At 43.3% G+C, this 20,999-nt stretch overlaps 1 protein-coding gene across 1 annotated transcript in view; it reads left to right on the top strand.

The window, feature by feature from the left end:
* The window catches only part of ADAMTS9 (ADAM metallopeptidase with thrombospondin type 1 motif 9), a 357,655-nt gene that overhangs the window by 322,598 nt on the left and 14,058 nt on the right, over window positions 1–20,999 (top strand). Inside the window, exons 31-37 of the mRNA XM_077451954.1 lie at window positions 6,283–6,453; window positions 10,005–10,199; window positions 11,280–11,412; window positions 13,982–14,076; window positions 14,186–14,280; window positions 17,616–17,749; window positions 17,859–17,950. Coding sequence (XP_077308080.1) covers window positions 6,283–6,453; window positions 10,005–10,199; window positions 11,280–11,412; window positions 13,982–14,076; window positions 14,186–14,280; window positions 17,616–17,749; window positions 17,859–17,950 — 915 coding nt within the window. The remainder of the gene's footprint in view (window positions 1–6,282; window positions 6,454–10,004; window positions 10,200–11,279; window positions 11,413–13,981; window positions 14,077–14,185; window positions 14,281–17,615; window positions 17,750–17,858; window positions 17,951–20,999) is intronic.

Below are 20,999 nucleotides of genomic sequence, written 5' to 3'. Positions count from 1 at the left end.
GTAGTCAGAAAATTTTATAACCCAGCTCTAAAACTTTGTCGGTTGGATATTCAGACGGAAACAGTCCGATGGAGCCCACACACGGTCGGATTATCCGACAATGCGGTCCGATCGGACATTTTCCATCGGAATGTTCCGACCATGTGTACAAGGGCTAAGTGTATCTTAATATGTATGTTTGTAATTTCATGTTCTCGAATCATTCTTTCGAATGGGCAGTGTATTAGTGAGTCATGTATCCTTCCTAATATCTTTAGCCAATCAGCTTATCCCTTTTGTGTTACACACAATTCCTGAATCTTTTTAGATTCAGTTGCGGAGACGGAGTCGGGTGTCGTGACTGAGGGAGTGGACTGGAGTAAATACAGCACTTATTAGATAAGCAAGCATAGGATTATTATTCTTTATTTCCTACAAAAGTACGAATCAACGTAAAAGGCAATCTCACAAAAGTAACAATTACTAAATTACGAGTTGTGTACCGAATAAACGTAAATTATAATCTAACAAAATTACGAATTACGAATCAAAGAAAATTTGACGGAATTACGAATTATTCTGTATAAATGAAAATATAACTGTCGCAAAAATACGAACGAGTCTGAATATGAAACCTCGCGCCTTACAAAATTACAAATCGCTAGACTAACGGAATTACGAACCATTTCGTATCAACGAAAATATAACTGTTGCAAAAATACAAACAAGTCCAAATATGAAAACTCGCGCCTTGCGAAATTACGATTCGTTACGAATCAACAGAAGCATAAAGAAATTAAACAACATTTTTTGTCATGCACATCTAGCTTTTGTCTAACGAAAATGTCAAATCGGCTGTCGAATGCACCGTACTAATGATCTGAAAATCGACAGAATCTTACGAATATTCCCTTCTGATTTTCTTATCATGTGTATGAGGCCTTAACAATGGGAATGGGTCAGAGGGTGGAGCAGGGATAGGGCTAGTAGCGGTGCACATAGCACGCCCCACCAATTGGTGGGTGTGGCCAAGTTTCCCTAACAGTGGGAGGGGTTTAAAGAGGGATGGTAAAGTAAAACCTGAGCCTCTTTTGCTTTGGGTCCAAAAATCTGATCATTTTGCAACCCCCCCCCATTCTGCCTTGGCTTTGGAGACATTGGCCAGCTCCATTAGTCATTAGCTTGGGTACAAGATCCATTTCCTTGCAGAGATATAATAAATTATCAGTGGAAAATTGTCAGCTGTCAGAAAATATGGGACACTGTCCAAAATACAGCACAGCTCCATGACACTGATAGACAATTACCACTGGTTTGGAATATATATATGAGCATATGCTGTTTATATTTTTAATGAATAAATGGAACCAATCATTTAAACAATTGCTATATGGAGAGCTGACATCCCCTGTAACCTTGCCAGAATGTTATGTATACAAATAGATTTGCCTGGTGTTGAAATTGCCAAGAGATATGGGGATCATTTTAAGAAATGGATAATATTCCTCAAAATGATCTCCATAGCTCCTGGCATTCCCACACCAAGCAAATATATTTGTGTACAGAACAATCTGCCATGGTTACAGGAGATGTCAGCCGTCCATATAGTGATTGTTTGAATAATTGTGTTTTATTTGTTCATTATAAATGTCCAAATGATAAAGTCTTTATAAAAAAACATCATCTGTATATCATCTATAGGTTCCTTCAGGGCAGGTACTGATGTAAATGTACAATATATGTATGTAAAGCGCTGCATAAATTGATGACGCTGTATAAGTACCTGTAATAAATAAATACAGACAGTCCCCGAGTTATGAACAGGTTAGGGACTGCCGGTTTGTTCTTAAGTCAGATTTGTTCGTAAGTCAGAAGCGCATGCACAGAACAGCAGAGACGTCATTTTCCGATGCTCTGTCAAGTAGCCGCCCGTGCGCAAACATTGTTTTCCTATGTTTTCCGCTGTTCTCCGATGTGCCCGCTGCCAAAAAGTGGCTACGCATGCGCAGAACGTCAAACCGCCTCCCGTTCGTAATAGGAGTCGTTCACAAGTCAGAAGTTCGGAACTCAGGGACCTCTCCTGTACATATATATTTATTCCAAACCAAAGGTACTGCAAGACCACTTTCACACTGAGGTGCTCTAAAAATAGCGCCTGCAAAGCGCTTCTCCTGTCACTCCAGTGTAAAAGCCCGAGTGCTTTCATACTGGGGCGATGCGCTTGCGGGATGCTAGAAAAAGTCCTACAAGCAGCATCTTTGGCGCGGTGGAGGAGCGGTGTATACATAAAGCGCCCCTGCCTATTGAAAAAAATGGGCGGTGGCCGCGCGGCCCCCCCTTCCCCAAGGCACCCCCCCATGTTGAGGGCCTGGTACAGCTCAGGAGGGGGGGGGGGGGGGCGCTCGCTCGCCCCTCCTTTCCTGGCCGGCCGGGTAGCGTGCTCGGACAAGGGTCTGTTGTGGACTTTGGGGGGACCCCCACGCCGATTTTTTTTCGCCGTTGGGGTTCCCCTTTAAGTCCATACCAGGCGGCGGGGCCAGCGACGTCTCCTTCGCGGGCCCCGCCTACCTGGAGACCCGCTTGAAATGAGCGGACTTTTCTCCGGGCGGGAAAAGTCAGCTCATTTCAAAAGTATGGCGGACTGGCATACACACGGCCGGATTGTCCACCGAAATGCGAGTCCGGCGGGAAGATTGGAGTGTAAAACTACATTCTAAGTCCGCCGTACTTTCGGGTCAAAAAAGTATGCCGGAGGCTACACACAGGGGGGATTGTTTGGCGGACTTGAGTTTGCCGGACATTTCCACCCGCTTGTTTGATCGTGTGTACGCAGCATTATAGACACTAAGGCTGCTTTCATATTGGGGCGGTAAGAGCGTCGGCAGTAAAGCGACGCTTGTTTTAGCGGCGCTTTACTGCCGACGCTCTCTTCGCCCCAGTGTGAAAGCAGCCTTAGTGTCTATAAGTGTCACTGAGCAATTCTGTACTTTGTGTGTCCAATATTTTAGCATGTGCAAAGTGTAAACATAACATTGATACATTGCTGTGGCTAATTTTTAATAGGGAAGACCGACACATAGGGAGTTATTTACTAAGGCTGCTTTCACACTGGGGTGGTATTCAGGCGTTACAGCGCTAAAAATAGCGCCTGTGTAGCGCCTGAAAAAAACCGGCCCCTTTCACTCCAGTGTGAAAGCCGGAGGGTTTTCACACTGGAGCGGTGCGCTGGCAGGACAGTGAAAAAAGTCCTGCTAGCCGCATCTTTGGAGCGGTGAAGGAGCGGTGTATTCACCGCTCCTAAACCGCTCCTACCCATTGAAATCAATGGGACAGCGCGGCAATACCGCCGGCATAGCGCCGCTGCAGCGGCGCTATGCGGGCGGTTTTAACCCTTTTTTGGCCGCTAGCGGGGGTCAAAACCACCCCGCTAGCGCCCGCAGACCGCCGCTAAAACGACGGTAAAGCGCCGCTAAAAATAGCGGCACTTTACCGCCGACGGCCGCACCGCCCCAGTGTGAAAGGGGCCTTAAGTGCACTTGGAAGTAAAGTCGCTATAGATCCGAGGGGGGACATGCGAGGAAAATAAAAAACAGCATTTTAGCTTGCATATGATTGGATGATAAAATCAGCAGAGCTTCCACTCATTTCAGATCTACCCCTTAGACTTAGAGTAACTGCACTTCCAAGAGCACTTCCAGTGCAAAGTGGATTTGCCTTTCATAAATAACCCCCATAGGCTCCTATATTAATTACATGGCTGTCACAGCGGTCACGTGATCTGAAAACTCCCGATTGCAAGCAGCGATTAAAGGAGCTTTCTGCTGCTAGGTGCTGGTTACTGTGCCGGGGGCTCACACTATCGGCACAGCTGTTTTGACTGCAATTCACGCAAATATGCGGCCTCTGCGCCAAGGACCAGTTATCGAAGTCAAGAAGGAAGTGTCTGTAGTGGAAGGATGTCCATAGGAATATGTCTCCCTAAGAACAGTTTCAGCATTAAAAAATCGTGTTAGCACCATCAGATGTGGAGCAAGAAAGAATTGTTTATGTCTACCCTAATGGGAGAGGATTGGGTTGGGTTGGGGCCAATTTCAGGCCGTTCTGACAGACAAAGTTCCAACACTTTTGAGCTTGCTGCTACCTCCCATTCCCCAGAAACCCCCATTGGCTCATCACCATGATAGGCATCCTTACTAGCCAAAGAGTGGGCAAGCCTTGCTTACCGAAATGGCCTTTGGTAAAAAAAATGTGTTAATAGGGAGCTAGAACCAGATGTGCATGAGAATGGGCATTGGTTCCAAAATCAGCAGGGGTACTCCTGGAGATCCCAAGAGCAGTCTTAAAGTCTATATAAAAGAATGAGAGTGCCACAACTCAATAACAAGTCCAGTGAATGTTTAATATACACACCAAAAAGTCATAAAGTAGACCCAGTGCATTTCAGGGGCTCACAAATCCCCCTTCATGAGGACTTGTATGCTGGCAATGATGTATAGTAGTACTGGGCAGGCAATAATAAGAAATGAAGATGATCTAATTCCTGCAGGGGTTGTCTGTCTAATACCTGTCCAGTATTATCATACTTTGCATACATACAAGCCCTGACGAAGTGAGATTTCTGAGCCCCCGAAACACGTTGGCTATACTTTCTTACTTTTTGTTTGGAATAATAAGCATTAACTGGACTGAATATTGAGTTGTGATGCTCTTGTTCTTTTTTATAGACTTATAGATCAAAATGGCTTGAGATTCTGACATCATAGTTAGATAATTAATGCCAATGCAGAGGCCTCTAGGTCAGTGGTCTCCAAACGGTGGCACATGGACCGGATGTGGCCCTTTGCCTTTTATCCATCCCTCGGGCACCATGCCATCCATCGACACCAATTATGGGGTACCATTCCTACCACAGACACCAATGACGGGGCACCGTTCATACCACAGACACCAATGATGGGGTAAACACATCAAAACAAAACAAATAAAGCGCTGTCAGTGATGGGCGGGGGGTTTCAGTGTATAAGTCTACTATAGGGCAAGAAGGGTGCAACGCTTCCGAAACATGTTGTCACTTTAGCAACCGCACTAAGCTGATCGGAGGAGTCAGCCACGTCACAACGCATCCCGTCCTCCAACCTCGAGTGTCATCACACTTCGCCGGCAGGTCCGAGCAAGAGTTGTGAGCGATGGCCAATTCTAGGTAGTAGGCGGGCTTTGTAGACAGTTCCTTTGATGAACACCGCCAGCTGTTGTGAGCCCACGGACTGCTGCAGACCAGGAGAGAAGGTTTTTATGGATATGCTACAATATACTGGATGTTTTTGAATGCAACCTTTTATCTTTTTAATGAATCTTACTAATAAACGGAATTACACTAGGGCTGGCGTGCGCTCTCCTTTGCTTTATGTTTACCAATGATGGGGCACCATTCCTCCCACTGACACCAATGATAGGGCACCATTCCTCCCACTGACACTGATGATGGGGCACCATTCCTCCCACTAACACCAATGATAGGGTACCATTCCTCCCACAGACACCAATGATGGGGCACCATTCCTACCACAGACACCAATGATGGGCACCATTCCTACCACAGACACCAATTATGGGGCACCATTCCTACCACAGACACCAATTATGGGGCACCATTCCTCCCACTGACACCAATGATAGGGCACCATTTCTCCTCCAGACACCAATGATAGGGCACCATTCCTCCCACTGACACCAATGATAGGGCACCATTTCTCCTACAGACACCAATGATAGGGCACCATTCCTACCTTGAATACCAATACTGGGGAATCATTCCTTCCACTGATACCAACAATAGGGCGCTATTCCTTCCACTAAAACCAATGATGGGGCACTGTTTGCTCTTACTAACACCGTACCATTTTCTAATCCCAGTGGCCACAGTCTGGCCCCTCTAAAGCCTCAAGGACAGTAAACTGGCCCTGTGTTCAGAAAGTTTGTAGACCCTTGCTCTAGGTGCCTGTACTTTATTTCTGCAGTAGTTTGTAATTTGTTTTACCCCTGACAGAGTATCTTTAACTTTCTTTGTCAAATTATCCTTTTAAAATGTAAGGGTGATTCTGATTGGCTGGAACAGAGCAATACAATCAGCTCTTACACAGACACCTGGCTAACAATTATTATATAGCCTACCTTCACTGGCAGACTTGAAAGTGCTGGTCCACTGTTCACAATGCTTGTGGTCCTGCTATATAAAGAACAGTGTATTGAAGGCTTGCCAGCCATTAGATCCAGTGTGATTCACCGGGGTGCTTCTACTTGCAGTGCAGCAAGACTTGTGATGAAGGATTCCGCTACCGCCTGGTGTACTGCGTCAATGAACAGAAGAAGGAAGTCCCACCATTCCACTGTGAGGAGAACAAGCGCCCATCTGATGTGGAGACTTGCAATGTACAGTCCTGTGAATACATCTGGATTACCGGGGAGTGGTCTGAGGTAGGTACAAACAGAGGAACAATTTTGTTTTGTGCATTTAAAGAATTTGGTAAATTGTACCTAAAATAACCATGTAATATCACATTGTTATCATTTTCGAATGAAGATTTTTTTAAATACTATTTGTCATAGTCACAAACTTTCTATAGAGCCCTATGAAGCCGCACATGCCCAGGGCATTGCTGTGCATTAATGTGCATTGTGTTCTTTTTTTTTTAGAATGGGCTGGCAACACACCACACTGCATGAACTCCACAATTAACAGATGTTTCCCATCTGTCGGTTATGGTGTGCTGAAAAAAACACATACAATGAGATGCACTGGCAATGTGCTAGCTTCCCACCTATTTATTGCTATAATGCGTTTTAGGGTGCAGTGCAGAAATGCATAAGTGTAAAGGATTTGAATTTCTGTAGATGCTTACTAATACTTTCATATTTCAGAGTTGTGCAAGCCTCATATTAGCATAGCCTTGCAAGGAAAGAAAGTGAAGGCATTCAATTAATATATTTATTGATCTCAGGAGCGGCTTCTTTTCAGAACTATAAGTTAATTCTCCAAAGGATGGAGTAAAATCTGTGGTGTTATATGGAGTTATTTAATTTTGTGTACCAAAAGCAGACCAGGATTTTACCTATTCTGGGTAAAGTATTCAGCTCTCTACATATCAGAGATATGTTGCTGGTACCCACCTTTCAGTCACTACTTTTTCTGCCCTTTTCACCCTATAGAGCCCCCTAGAATCCGAGGTTACACATAGACCTGAGCCACATTACAGCATTCAGGCCTGCCAAACGGCTACTCAGGTAACAGGCATTGTTAGTGGAGGGAGTCGCATGTTCCCTCATACCAAGAGATATCCATTTTTCCAGGAGCTCCTATGGGCTGCAGGGACCATAGAGCAACCCATTGATGGTAAGTTCCAGCAAAGGAGGGGCTTCTACTATACAGCAAACCAGCTACTTTGCAGTGTATATTAGCAAAAGTCCCCTTTAAAGATGAATCCAGGCATGCCAGTTTTTACATGTTTGCATTGGTCCAGCATGGACCATAATAAGTATGTATATGCCATACCTGTGAGGAAGCTAGTAATCACTATAGTAGGCATCGCTACCACAGAGATTTCCGCTAGCTTCCGGGTCTCATGCAGTGCTACTACCATGCTGCTTAGTAAACACAGGAGGGCGCTCATTCGGCACAGGCGTCATTCAGGGAACACTTTGAATTTCATCAATGAATGCAAAGCGTTCTCTAATTGGACAAGGTGGAGTGGTGGGGCAGTGATGTTACAATCTTCACTTTGTCCAATCAAAACTTTGCATTAATTGAAAAGTGTTTTTTCTGAATTGTATCCATGACAAGTGGCCAACTTCCTATGTTCAGTAAACAGCAGGTCTGCTGCTGGGCACTGGATTCAGAAGCCGTAAGCAATCACTGTAGTATCGGTACCTACTACATTGATTTCCATCTTCCACAAGGATCTCACTGGTTTGATATGAAGCAATCTCCTGGAGGGAGAGGGCAGGTGCAGGGTTTGTGTTAATGAGGTCAGCTGCTGAACTACTGTTCACTAAGGTTCCATTCACACTTGTACGACTCCAAAGTTGCGCCGACTTTGAAATGTAGCTTTTATGCAACTTTGATACAACTTTGGATGGGTGCAACTTGGATACGACTTTGGCTTTGACCATTGATAATGGGCAACTGTTGCACCAAAATGTGTTCCATTCAGGTATGACTTTCATGTAACTTTTTAGGGTTAACATTGAAGTCTATGGTCTTTAAGTTTGGACCAAAGTAGTACATGAACTGCACATATATGAATGGTAATCATTGGAAAACATAGGGAATGACTTGGATGTCCAGAATTGCATGACAAGTCGCACAAGTGTGAATGGAGTCTAATGCCGCGCACACACGACAGGACTTATGTCCGACAGACTTCCGAAGGAGTTCTGCCGGAGTTTGACAGAGTTCTGACGGACTTTCCGAATGAGCGGACTTGGCCACACACAATCACACCAAACTCCGACGGATTCGAACATGATGACGTACGACTGGACTCGAATAAGGAAGTTCATAGCCAGTAGCCAATAGCTGCCCTAGCGTCGGTTTTAGTCCGTCGGAATAGCATACACACGAGCGAATTTTTCGGTAGGAACTGGGTCCGGCGGAGTTCCGGCGGAAAAATTTGAAGCATGTTCCATTTTCTAAAGTCTGTCAGACTTTTGCGAATCAAAAGTCCGTTGCAGCCCACACACGATCCGTCAGACTTTGGATGTTGAAAAGTCCGCTCGTGTGTACGGGGCTTTACAGTTTTTTTGTCCCAAATATCAGGATGTGTAGCAGGAAGTAATGGAGGAGTTTTCTATAGGAGACTGAGGTAATACCTCTCATAGAAGAGAGAGAAAGCCCTTTCTTTTCTGCAACAGAGGTACCTAAATGGTATATTGGTACATAGGAAAGCTGGAATAAAAAAAGAAAAGGTGGATTTAGCCTTTGAGTGCCAGGTGTCTCGTCTCTTACGGTCAGCATTCTTAAGCATCTGTGCTTTGCTGCTGACATGCGATTTTGAAGCATTTTTGACAGATCCAAAATACAGAGTTTGATTTTTTTGGTTGGATCGTATGGCACATTCATTGAAGTTTATTGTTACTTTGTGTCGTACATACAGCATGTCCTTTTCTTCAACTGCCTTAAAAGACCAGTCCACCCGCATTGGTTTAAAGTTATTGTCATTTAATGTATTTGTTCTTTATTATTTTCTGGGTTATTATTCTTGCATTATGTTATTACTGCCAACTTCTGAAACTGGGGTCAGAGATGTGAATTTTTTGTACTAACCAATTTAAGAACTGGACAGACATATAAGAGCTGGGTGAGAACTCTCTATTTCATCCTACTGACAAGCTTAAGTTTAAAGATAGAATTGTTGTTTGCTTAGGGAGGAAGGACTTCGGATACTCCATGTGGCCCTTGTTTTCTTATTGTTGATATAGTCCTTGACTTTGGAATTTAATGCGGAATGCAAAATAAAGATTTGCAAAAAAAGAAAAAAAATATCAGTCCACCCAAAAAATTATATCTAAGTTGTAGTTTTCAGAAATAGGAAATCAATGCAGACATCTCGCCAATAGAGCAATTACTTCAGGAGGTTTAATTCTGCAGCATCTAAAACTAAAGTATTATTTCTGGGTGGATTGGTCCTTTAATTCATCAATAGGAGTGCATTATGAAAGCATGGTAGACACAGCTCCCAACACGTCTAACAATATGTAATCTTCCCCCAAAAATAGCTGAAAACGTTGAGCATTATGATACACCATGCCCAATTTTTTTCTACGAGAAGCACTGGGTTGGGCAGCCTGTCTTGATTGCAGGTCATCTATTACAGGAGGTTTAGGATAGGCAGCTTGGACGTGCTTCAGGAAGTACTTGTAATTCTTATCAGACAAGCTATTCATTTCAGTGCTTATTGTGAAAATGATATAAAGATATGGCTCTGATTGTATATTATGCCCATGGGTGACAAGTATGTAATCTTTTCCAGTGCTCCGTGACATGCGGGATGGGCTATCGGCAAAGGCTGGTGTCATGCAGTGAAGTGTATTCAGGAAAGGACCATTATGAGTATGGCTACCAAAGTTCAGCCAACTGCCCAGGAACCCAACCACCCAATGTACAAAGCTGCTTCCTGGGAGAGTGTCCTGTGCTTGCTTCATGGAGAGTTGGCAACTGGGGGAAGGTAAGTACCATGTTTGACAGATGAAAAGCTTCAAAGAACACACTTGAGATTCTCTTCCAAGTTATTCATGGCTGAACATGACTTGGACCACGAGACCATACTTCCCAACTTTCTGAGATGGGAGTGAGGGGCACCTATTCGCAAAGGTATGTAGGCATAGGACACGCCCTCCTTAAAAGAGAACTTTTCAAAACAATGATGTCTTGAACCCTTTTTTAGCCCTTTTTTACCCCTACTATTCCTTTATATTGGCCTTTGGAATTTACAAATGCAGCAATGTAAAAATTGGATGAAAGATTTAATACTGGGAAACACTTTTTGATAGATAAGTAGTGCATCTTACATACAGCTATATGGATCAGATAAAAATAGGGGACAATTGAGGAGGAAAGAGGGACAGAGGGACTTTGTTCCGAATGAGGGATAGTTGGGAACTGTCCAAAGGTACTGCCTATTGGTATAGTACAGTGAGATACAGTCAGGCATGAATTAAGATGAAAGAAATACACTCTATGGCCAAAAGTATGTGGGCACTCTTCCATAGTATTGTGTTTGGGTATTTCCAGTGAAGGGTACAGTGAATGTTATGGCAACTTAAAACTTTTTAGCCAATGGTATGCTTTCAATTTAGTGGCGATGGTTTGGGACAGGCCCTGTTGTGCACCTGCACACCGACAGATCCATAAATACATGGTTTGATGAGTTTGGTATGGAGAACTTGAGAAGCCTGCACTGAGCCCAGACCTCAACCCTGCTGAATACCTTGGAGATTAATTGGAATGCCCATTGTGATCCAGGTTATTTCATTCAAATTCAGTACCTGCCCCCACAAATGTTCTTTTGGCTGCATGGGCACAAATTCTCATAGACACTCCAAAATCTTGTAAAAAGCCTTCCCAGAATATTGAAGGCTGTTATCAATGCAAAGGAGGGAAACTCCATAATAGTGCCAATGGTTTGGATTACGATGTCCAGCAAGTTCATATAGGTGTGATTGTTAGGTGTCCAAAAACTTTATATATGGTATAGCAAGATTATCTATATGGTGGTAACTGAGGCTGATACTGTTTGTCTTTGCAGTGTTCTGTTACCTGTGGAGCTGGTGTCATGCAGCGCTCTGTGCAGTGTCTAACGAATGATGACGTCCCTAGCAGTATGTGCTCCATGAATATGAAACCGGAGGAGAAGCGGCCATGCCACAATCCTCATGACTGTACGTAGCATTTAATCCGAGAGAAGCTGAGACATAGAGTGCTATTGCTCTATGTCCTTCTCCTTCATTATGGTCCAACTGTTTTGCTATACAAGCTACTGAACTTAGAATCAAAAAATTTAAGTGCCATAACTTTGTATTTATTCTTTAGGGTGATCTTAGCTTTGCTCATGGTTCTTTTTAATGCTGGCCCTACCAGTGGCACATTTTTACCATCCTTTTATAGGAACCTCTATGTGAGATTCAACTCGCACCTGGAGGCCCTGTTCACACCGGAGCGGTTTGTTGCTTGTAGCTCTCCATTCACATCTCAGCATTATGTAGCTTGAAGCAGAAGAAGAAATCAATTATTCTCTATGGAGATGGTTCACATGTTCAAAACAAATCACCTGAAGCCAAATGCCTGAAGTTCAAAAAAGTTCTGGAGCTTTTTTTGTAGCTTGAACCGGGCAGATTGGTGTGTATTTGAAGCATTTTTTGTTCCACAGAAAGCATGGAAATGCTTGATTCGTTGTAGTGCATTCTGAGCGTTTTTCTGCTCAAATGCAATAATTAAATAAAAATGAATAATAATAATTAATAATACTCATAAATAAATAATGAATAAATAAAAACAAATAATAATAAAAAATAAATAAATTAAATAATTCTAACCTCAACCCCTAAGGCCACTTTCACACAGGCGGCTGTCCTGCCGCTGTTAAAAGCATGTTTTGTTATATTAAAATTCCAAGACTTCACACACAGCGATCATGGGCAGTTGTACATTGTGATTAGCAGCGATTACATGCAGCTGCATTTAGCTGCGGTGGAACATTCTTCCCATTTCTGATGTGCTTCCTGTTTCTTTCCTTGTTGCTGCTGCTATCTGCGGGTGAAATAGTACACTGCGATTTACCTGCAGTTATGTACAGATAACTGCGATTAAATCGGTCCTGGACGCAGTCAAAAGTATTTTTTCTCAACACGCACTAAACCTCATGTAACGAAACCGTCGCTAAATGCAGTGTGTGAACGGGGCCAGAGGAAAGCAGTAGGTGCAGTAGATAACTTCAACTATCCGCAGCTACAAGTAGAATTCTATCCGAATCTCTCCGGGGAAAATGCTAAACAAATATTGGGGAGGGTTAGAAATCATTCCTGATTTGTCCCAATTGCAGGGACTATCCTTCACTTCCTGTCCCTGTGATATCCTGTGTATCAGGACAAGAAGGTTAGAGGTAAATCTAGCTTTTGGGGACTCCAACAATGGCTAAAAAAACGATGGAGGGTCTTACGCTTTCCCTGCTATTTGCCAACATAAAAAAATTAAAATAAATTGTTTGGTTTTAAAGTGGACTTGAACTTAAAATGTGAATATTTGCTCTTATAGGGAACATATAGAAAGCCGTAAACTGCTTAATGAACCCTTTACCTAGAATTCCTCCTGAAAAATAGCAGTGTGCTTCACAGATGTATATAATGGATTGGAGCTCCAAGGACTGCTTTTTAATGATAAAAGATGGAGATTTGTTAAAAAAAAATGATACTGTTGTTGCATATTGTGACATGTCAATAGCATAATAATGCAGTAAAGTCTCTGAAAGGTCCACTTTAAGGTCCTGTTCACATTAGTGCAATTTCTCCTGTGTCCACTGTCATGCTACCATGCACAACAATAGAAATCACATTATTCTCCAATCACGTCAATGCAATGTGATGCAGAGTGATTTTTGAAAAGTTGCAGCTATTTTTTTTGGTGCCGCATAGTGCATTGTTTGGTACTATAGATCTCAATAGGAACACATGAAAATGCATGTACATGCATCTTTCATGTGTATTTGGCATGGATTTGTGTTTAACAACCTCCTTCTACAAAAAAAATTGCATGTAGCATGAAACTGCGAACCTAGCCTTTAACTCCAGGAATGAGACAAAATGTACTCTTGCAGTGGAGTCCCCCGGCACTGCAAGAGTTAATTGTTTATTCAAGGGCAGTGGTCTCCAACCTGGGGGCTGGATGTAGCCCTTTGCTTGCCTTTATCTGGCTCTTGGGGCACTATTCCCCCTACTGACACCATCAATAGAGCACTCTTCTTCCATTGATACCAACATTGGGGCACTATTTCTTACATTAAAACCAATGTTGGGGCACTGATGTCAGGGCATTTCTACTCCCACCGGCCCAGTCCGGCCCCCCTAAAGCCTGATGGACATTAAACTGTCTCTTTGCTTAGAAAGTTTGGAGATCCCTGGTCTAGGGGTACAGGGATAAGACGTAATACCTTATTCCTAGCATTAGTAGGGTCCCTCAATCCATGTGAATGGTCCCCCACAGCGTCTTCTATTAAAAGTACTTTGGACCACGGTCACAGGTACGTAGAATGCTAATAGCCCTGCACTTTATGTGATGGTGTAGAGGGATCACCCCACAGCCTGGGGTTTGAGGACAGCACTGGGGGGGCTACTGCAAAAATAGATTTTGACTCATTCCCAGAGTTTAGATTTAACTGATATTTGGTAATTAATTGATCACCAAATGGTCATCATTTAAAAAAAAAAATGAAATATAATATCCTTTACCTTTTAGGTAATTTGCCTCACAATTGTCAAGATGTTAAAAGGCGCAGAGGTGTTAGTGAAGATGGTGAGCATTACCTTATGGTGGAGGAAAAAATAATAAAGGTACGGCTTCATCCTCGGCACATCGTGCTTCATGATGTTCTGCGTGTTCTATTATTTATAGATGGCTGCAGGTGCTCTCTCACACCAATAACAATTGCTTTTCTCTCAGGTTTATTGTTCCGGGATGCAGTCAGACAATCCGAAAGAGTACGTGACGCTTGTGAGTGATGAGGCAGAGAATTTCTCCGAGGTATTTGGCTACAGGTATGATCAAAAGGGTACACTGTGTGTATTTTTTACACTTCTCTGTGACAGTTTATACATCCATAAGATCCAGTGTAATCCTCACTGCTATAGACATAGAGCAAAGACAAGTGCTGAAATGATGGAAGGCACCATCAGTAAATAGTCCATTGTCACCCAGTGACAGAAAAAAGTCCACAATGCAAGGTATCTCCAGCACACCATTGTAGGTCTAGATAGACAGCAGATGTGTTCCAAATCAAGCAGTCCTACATTTTGGGGCCACTGAGGGCCCCTTCCATGGGGAACAGTGACTAAGGACCCCTTTCCCCTGGCAGCAGTGTCTGAGGAGCCCTTCCCCAAGCAGCAGGGACTAAGGGACCCTTTCCCCAGGCAGCAGTGACTGAGGACTCTTTCCTCAGGCAGCAGTGACTGAGGACTCTTTCCACAGGCAGCAGTGACTGAGGACCCTTCCCCAGCCAGCAGTGACTGAGGCTCCCTTCCCTAGCCAGCAGTGACTGAGGCTCCCTTCCCTAGCCAGCAGTGACTGAGGCTCCCTTCCCCAGCCAGCAGTGACTGAGGCTCCCTTCCCCAGCCAGCAGCGACTAAGGCTCCCTTTCCCCAGCCAGCAGCGACTGAGGCTCCCTTTCCCCAGCCAGCAGTGACTGAGGCTCCCTTCCCCAGCCAGCAGCGACTGAGGCTCCCTTTCTCCAGCCAGCAGTGACTGAGGCTCCCTTTCCCCAGCCAGCAGCGACTGAGGCTCCCTTTCCCCAGCCAGCAGTGACTGAGGCTCCCTTTCCCCAGCCAGCAGCGACTGAGGCTCCCTTTCCCCAGCCAGCAGCGACTGAGGCTCCCTTTCCCCAGCCAGCAGCGACTGAGGCTCCCTTTCCCCAGCCAGCAGCGACTGAGGCTCCCTTTCCCCAGCCAGCAGCGACTGAGGCTCCCTTTCCCCAGCCAGCAGCGACTGAGGCTCCCTTTCCCCAGCCAGCAGCGACTGAGGCTCCCTTTCCCCCTCCAGGCACTAGTCACTAAGACAGCAGTGTTTGAGTACCACCTTTGTATTTTGCCATTTTTTTCTTTTTCTGCAACAGTGTGACAATCCATGTTTCTAGGTATTTCAACTTAAGTCATATCAAAACTCAGGAACACATATTTACCAGTCCTTAGATGTAATGGCTGCATTACCTTTTTTGTCAGGCTTTGTTTTGTTTTCTACCTGGAGCCTGTTAGTAGCACAATCACTCTCCTAGGGTGACAATGCTAACATATAGGGGAGGTGTTCAATAATTCACAGAAAAGGACTTGTGAGTGCTGATAGCTATGAGATTTGAGTTCAATGCACAGAAAATTCTCTGGGCACAGTTTTTCTGGCACGATCAATGTGCATTTTCCTGTGCTTTAAGAAAATATTCTTAGCTTGCAAGGAGGAAACACATGCAGACACCAATATAAGGACTGGTAATCTGCAATATATACATTTTTTGTCCTTGGATTTATATATATACTGTCAATCCCAATTCCATGTTGGGAAGACCCCATTCCTCATACCCCCCTTCCCCATTGGACCACCCACCCTGTATATTTTATACCTTGCAAAACTGTTTTGCAGTGGAAAGTCCTTATTGATGCAGCAAATATTGCTCACGTAATGAGCAATGTTCTCTGCATCATTCCCTTGGAAGCCCAAAGTGGGTGTGGCCTTGACACCCTAAGATCACAGGAAGTGGATTGAATTACTTTGGGTGTCATTTAATCCAGAGGAGGAGGGGTAGACGGGACCAGAGGTGGATGAGAAGTGAAGTGATGGAGTGCTGCTTTTTTTTTATTGTGTTTTTTTTATAGGGGAAAGGAGGACATTTTTTTTAAAAAGTTGGGCTTTATTTATGAATGCCTTCCAATTTAACGTATGTTTTGTTTTTGTTTTGTTTTTTAAATAATAAAGGTATAGTATATTATTTTATTTTCATATACCTCCCAGCCATACCTTTTATAATGGGATAATCTTGATTTTCAAATGTTAAAGTGAATGTATGCTTTTTAAAAGGAAAATTACTGACTTGATTGGGTCAGACTTAGGTTTCTCATAGACTTCATCGGAGGGTGGCATCTTCACAGAGCTTATGTGACCAGTAGGCAGTGACATGTGACCACCATTAAGCCCCAAAATGTCCATTATATAATGCCCATGTGACCAGTATGCAGTGCCCATATAACCACAATTCAACCCTCCAAATGACCAGTATATGATACCCATGTGACTACCATAAGCCCCCAAATGACCAGTATATAATACTCGTGTGGGCAGCATTCAGTGCCCAGTGAATCTGTATAAACTGTCTGAGTACCCAGATATACTTCATATGTCCAGCATCCCATAGTAATAGCTGTGACAATTTGTTTCAGTATCTGCACATAGCTGTGCTTCCTTTATAGAAATAATGGCAAACATGTACACAGTGGGGTTGATTTACTAAAGGCAAATCCACTTTACACTACAAGTGCACTGCAAGTGCAAAGTGCACTTGAAATTGCACTTGGAAGTGCAGTCGCTGTAAATCTGAGGGGTAGATCTGAAATGAGGGGAAGCTCTGCTGATCCAATCATGTGCAAGGTAAAATGCAGTTTATTTATTTTCCTTGCATGTCCCCCTCGGATCTACAGCGACTGCACTTCTAAGTGCAATTTCATGTGCACTTTGCACTTATAGTGCAAAGTGGATTTGCCTTTAGTAAATAAACCCCAGTGTGTATATTATGTTTTCTGTTATTTTATAGTCGCCATCCATTTTAGTCCAAATATATTAGGCAGTGTAAATTTAATCTGAAAAATCTGATTTATGTTCCAACAGTAATATAACATTTCTCGGCTAAATCGGGAACAATCAATAAAAAGTTTTGTGCTATAGTTAAAAAGTGGAAACTCGAACCCTAAATGATAAACATGAGAAGGAATATAAGAGGGAGCAGAAAATAGTCCATAATCTGGTCTAAAATTACAAGCCTGACAGACAGAGATCCAACTATGTGGTCCTCCAGCTACAGAAATAAATGAAAGGACAGTGGGCTTGTAACCACCACCCTGCACTACTACGGTGTACTTGGGGGGGCTCAAAAGTATGTGTATTATTTTTTCACAAACTGCTATGAGTATCAGAAACACTTAAATATAATAAATTGCAAATGAGATAAATGTATTTATTTGGGATGCCAAAGCTAACTGCATAAGGAATTTTTAAAAAACAGGTTGAAGGGAGTATGCCAAAAACAAAATTAGGGAAATAGTAGCACAGTGACCTACTCAACCCTTTATTTTATCCTAATATCTTCCTGTTAATGATGTATTCTCTTCTGTTGCAGACTGCAGAACCCTACAGAATGTCCATATAATGGGAGCAGGAGAGAAGACTGTCAGTGCAGGAAAGACTACACAGCATCGGGCTTGTCCACCTTCAGTAAAGCGAGACTGGATCTGACCACTTTACAGATTATAAGTAAGTCGTCCTTTCTACATTATGTTCCCAGTATAATACTGTATGTCCGGCATGTACAACATGCATGCTATAAGAACATATTGTACTAATTTGTGATGTCTCTGTTCAGCCACAGATCTTCAGTTTGCACGTACTATTGATGGACGCCCTGTCCCCTTTGCCACAGCCGGGGACTGTTACAGTGCAGCCAAATGCCCTCAGGTAACAAAAAACATGCTTACTGAATGCACTTACCTCCAGCTGCACAGTATTCAGTGGCATTATCTTTTTAATAGCTTGCTGAGGGTTTAATATTTGCATTCTTAAGGGACCCATAGATTGTCACCTGATCTGATTATGGACAGATCAGGAGACAATTTCATGTCTATAGGTGCAGTGGATTAGAGAAAGTGGTCACAGCGCTTCACGTTTTCCACATTTCGTTATGTTGCAGCCCTATTCCAAAATGGATTAAATTCCTTATTTTCCTCTAATTCTACAAACAATACCCCATAATGACAACGTTAAAGAAGTTTATTTAAAAACCTTTTCAAATTTATTAAAAATAAAAAACAAAAAAATCACATGTGCATTCACAGCCTTTGCCATGACACTCAAAATTGAGCTTAGGTGCATCCTGTTTCTACTGGTCATCCTTGAGATGTTTCTACAAATTGATTGGATTCCACCTGTGGTAAATTCAGGAGATTGGACATGATTTGGAAAGGCACACACCCATCTATATAAGGTCCCACAGTTAACAGTTTATGTCAGAGCACAAACTAAGCCATGAAGTCCAAGGAATTGTCTGTAGACCTCCGAGACAGTGTTGTATCGAGGCACGGATCTGGGGAAGGGTACAGAAAAATGTCTGCAGCATTGAAGGTCCCAATGAGCACAGTGGCCTCCATCAACCGTAAAAGGAAAAAGTTGGGAACCATCAGGACTCTTCCTAGAGCAGGCCGCCCAACCAAACTGAGCGATCGGGGGAGAAGGGTCTTGCCAGGGAGGAGACCAAGAACCCGATGGTCACTCTGTGAGCTCCAGTGTTTTTCTGTAGAGAGAGGAGAACCTTCCAGAAGAACAACTATACAGTGCACTGGCCAGACGGAAGCCACACCTAAGTAAAATGCACATGACAGTCCGCCTGGAGTTTGCCAAAAGGCACCTGAAGGACTCTCAGACCATGAGAAATAAAATTCTCTGGTCTGATGAAAGAAAGATTGAACTCTTTGGCCTGAATGGCAAGCGTCATGTCTGGTGGAAACCAGGCACCACTTATCGCCTGGCCAATACCATCCCTACAGTGAAGTATGGTGATGGCAGCAACATGCTGTGGGGATATTTTTCAGCAGCAGGAACTGGGAGACTAGTCAGAATCGAGGGAAAGATGAATGCAGCAATGTACAGAGACATCTGTGATGAAAACCTGCTCCAGAGTGCTCTAGACCTCAGGCTGGGGCCGAAGGTTCATCTTCCAACAGGACAATGACATAAGCACACAGCCAAGATATCAAAGCAGTGGCTACGGGACAACTCTGTGAAAGTACTTGAGTGGCCCAGCCAGAGCCCAGATTTGAACCCGATTGAACATCTCTGGAGAGATCTGCAAATGGCTGTGCACCGACGCTCCCCATCCAACCTGATGGAGCTTAAGAGGTCCTGCAAAGAAGAATGGGAGAAACTACCCAGCAATAGGTGCGCCAAGCTTGTAGCATCATACGCAAAAAGACTTCAGGCTGTAATTGGTGCCAAAGGTGCTTCAACAAAGTATTGAGCGAAGGCTGTGAATACTACATGGGATCTTTTTTTCGTTTTTTATTTTTAATAAATTTGCAAAGATTTCAAACAAACTTCTTTCACATTGTCATTATGGGGTATTATTTGTAGAATTTTTAGGAAAATAATGAATTTAATCTATTTTGGAATAAGTCTGTAACATAAAATGTGGAAAAAGTGAACCGCTGTGAATACTTTCCAGATGCAATGTAGCATGTGACCTCTGCAGACACTCGGTTGAACCTTGGTTGGAAAATTCATCCTCCAAACCAATCGCTTATGTTCTTTCATTGATACTAACCAACATTGGTAGAAGACAAGACCATTTACTTTGCACTGCTTAGTGACCCTGTTTTAAAAATTAAACTGGCCCAAAAATTGTACCTGCAGAAGGGCTTACCACTATGTTGAAGAGAAATGTTCCTCTGAAGTCTGCTGAGAAAGTAACGTTTTGGGATCTCTGTCTTGAAGTGTCCATCGTCTATGCCCCCCCCCCCCCCGCCATCCCGCTCTGCTTAATGGTTCCCGCAAACCTTCATGTCACTATTGTGTATCATAGTGATGTAGGTGATGGTAGAAGGAACCACTGAGTGCAGTGGAGAACTAGGAGCTTGACTATCCTGGAATTGTTGATTTTGCAAAAGACTTTTTCTCAACAGAGCGGTATTCACATGCTTGGGCTTCAAAGAAAACAGTATTCATTCTCTTATTTTGCATGTACAGCTTTTGGGCCAGTTAAATTTTTTAATCAAGGTCAATTCAATGAAGGTCTGACACTTCAACTTTCTGAGCCATAAATCAGTCTGAGGCAAGCTATAAAATTTTCAAATATATTTTATTCTCCTAAAAAAATTACTATTCCTCTTGTATGGCATTTCTCTTACCTTCAGCCAGTGTCATGAATAAATGAATGATGTCAGAGGGGGGGAAACCAGAGACTGAGTAGAAGCTTGGAGTATTTAAGCAAGGAGGGCATGTCTTGTCAGTGAGCGATGGGGAGATCAGAAGGAAGACAGCTGAGGAAAAAACTATAATAGGATGACCTAATATACACGATATTACCAAAAATATTGTGACACATGGCTTTACAAGCACATGAACTTAATTGCCATCCCAGTCTTAGTCTGTAGGGTTCAATATTGAGTTGGCTCACTCTTTGCAGCTATAACAACTTCAACTCTTCTGGGAATGCTGAAAGTTCGCTCAAATTCATTGGGTTGAGGTCAGGACTCTGTGCAGTCCAGTCAAGTTCCTCCACCCCAGACTTGCTCATCCATGTCTTTATGGACCTTGCTTTGTGCACTGGTGCGCAGTCATGTTGGAACAGGAAGGAGCCATCCCCAAACTTTTCCCACAAAGTTGGGTGCATAAAATTGTCCAAAATGTCTTGGTATGCCTTAAGAGTTCCCTTGACTGGAACGAAGGGGTCAAGCCCAACCCCTGAAAAACAACCCCACACCATAACCCCCCCTCCACCGAATGATTTGGACCA

This window comes from Lithobates pipiens, unplaced genomic scaffold (assembly GCF_037356315.1).
Source record: "Lithobates pipiens isolate NorthernLeopardFrog02 unplaced genomic scaffold, aLitPip1_a1.2 Scaffold_23, whole genome shotgun sequence".
Taxonomy (NCBI): Eukaryota; Metazoa; Chordata; class Amphibia; order Anura; family Ranidae; genus Lithobates; species Lithobates pipiens.
This window is presented reverse-complemented; position numbering and strand designations above follow the sequence as displayed.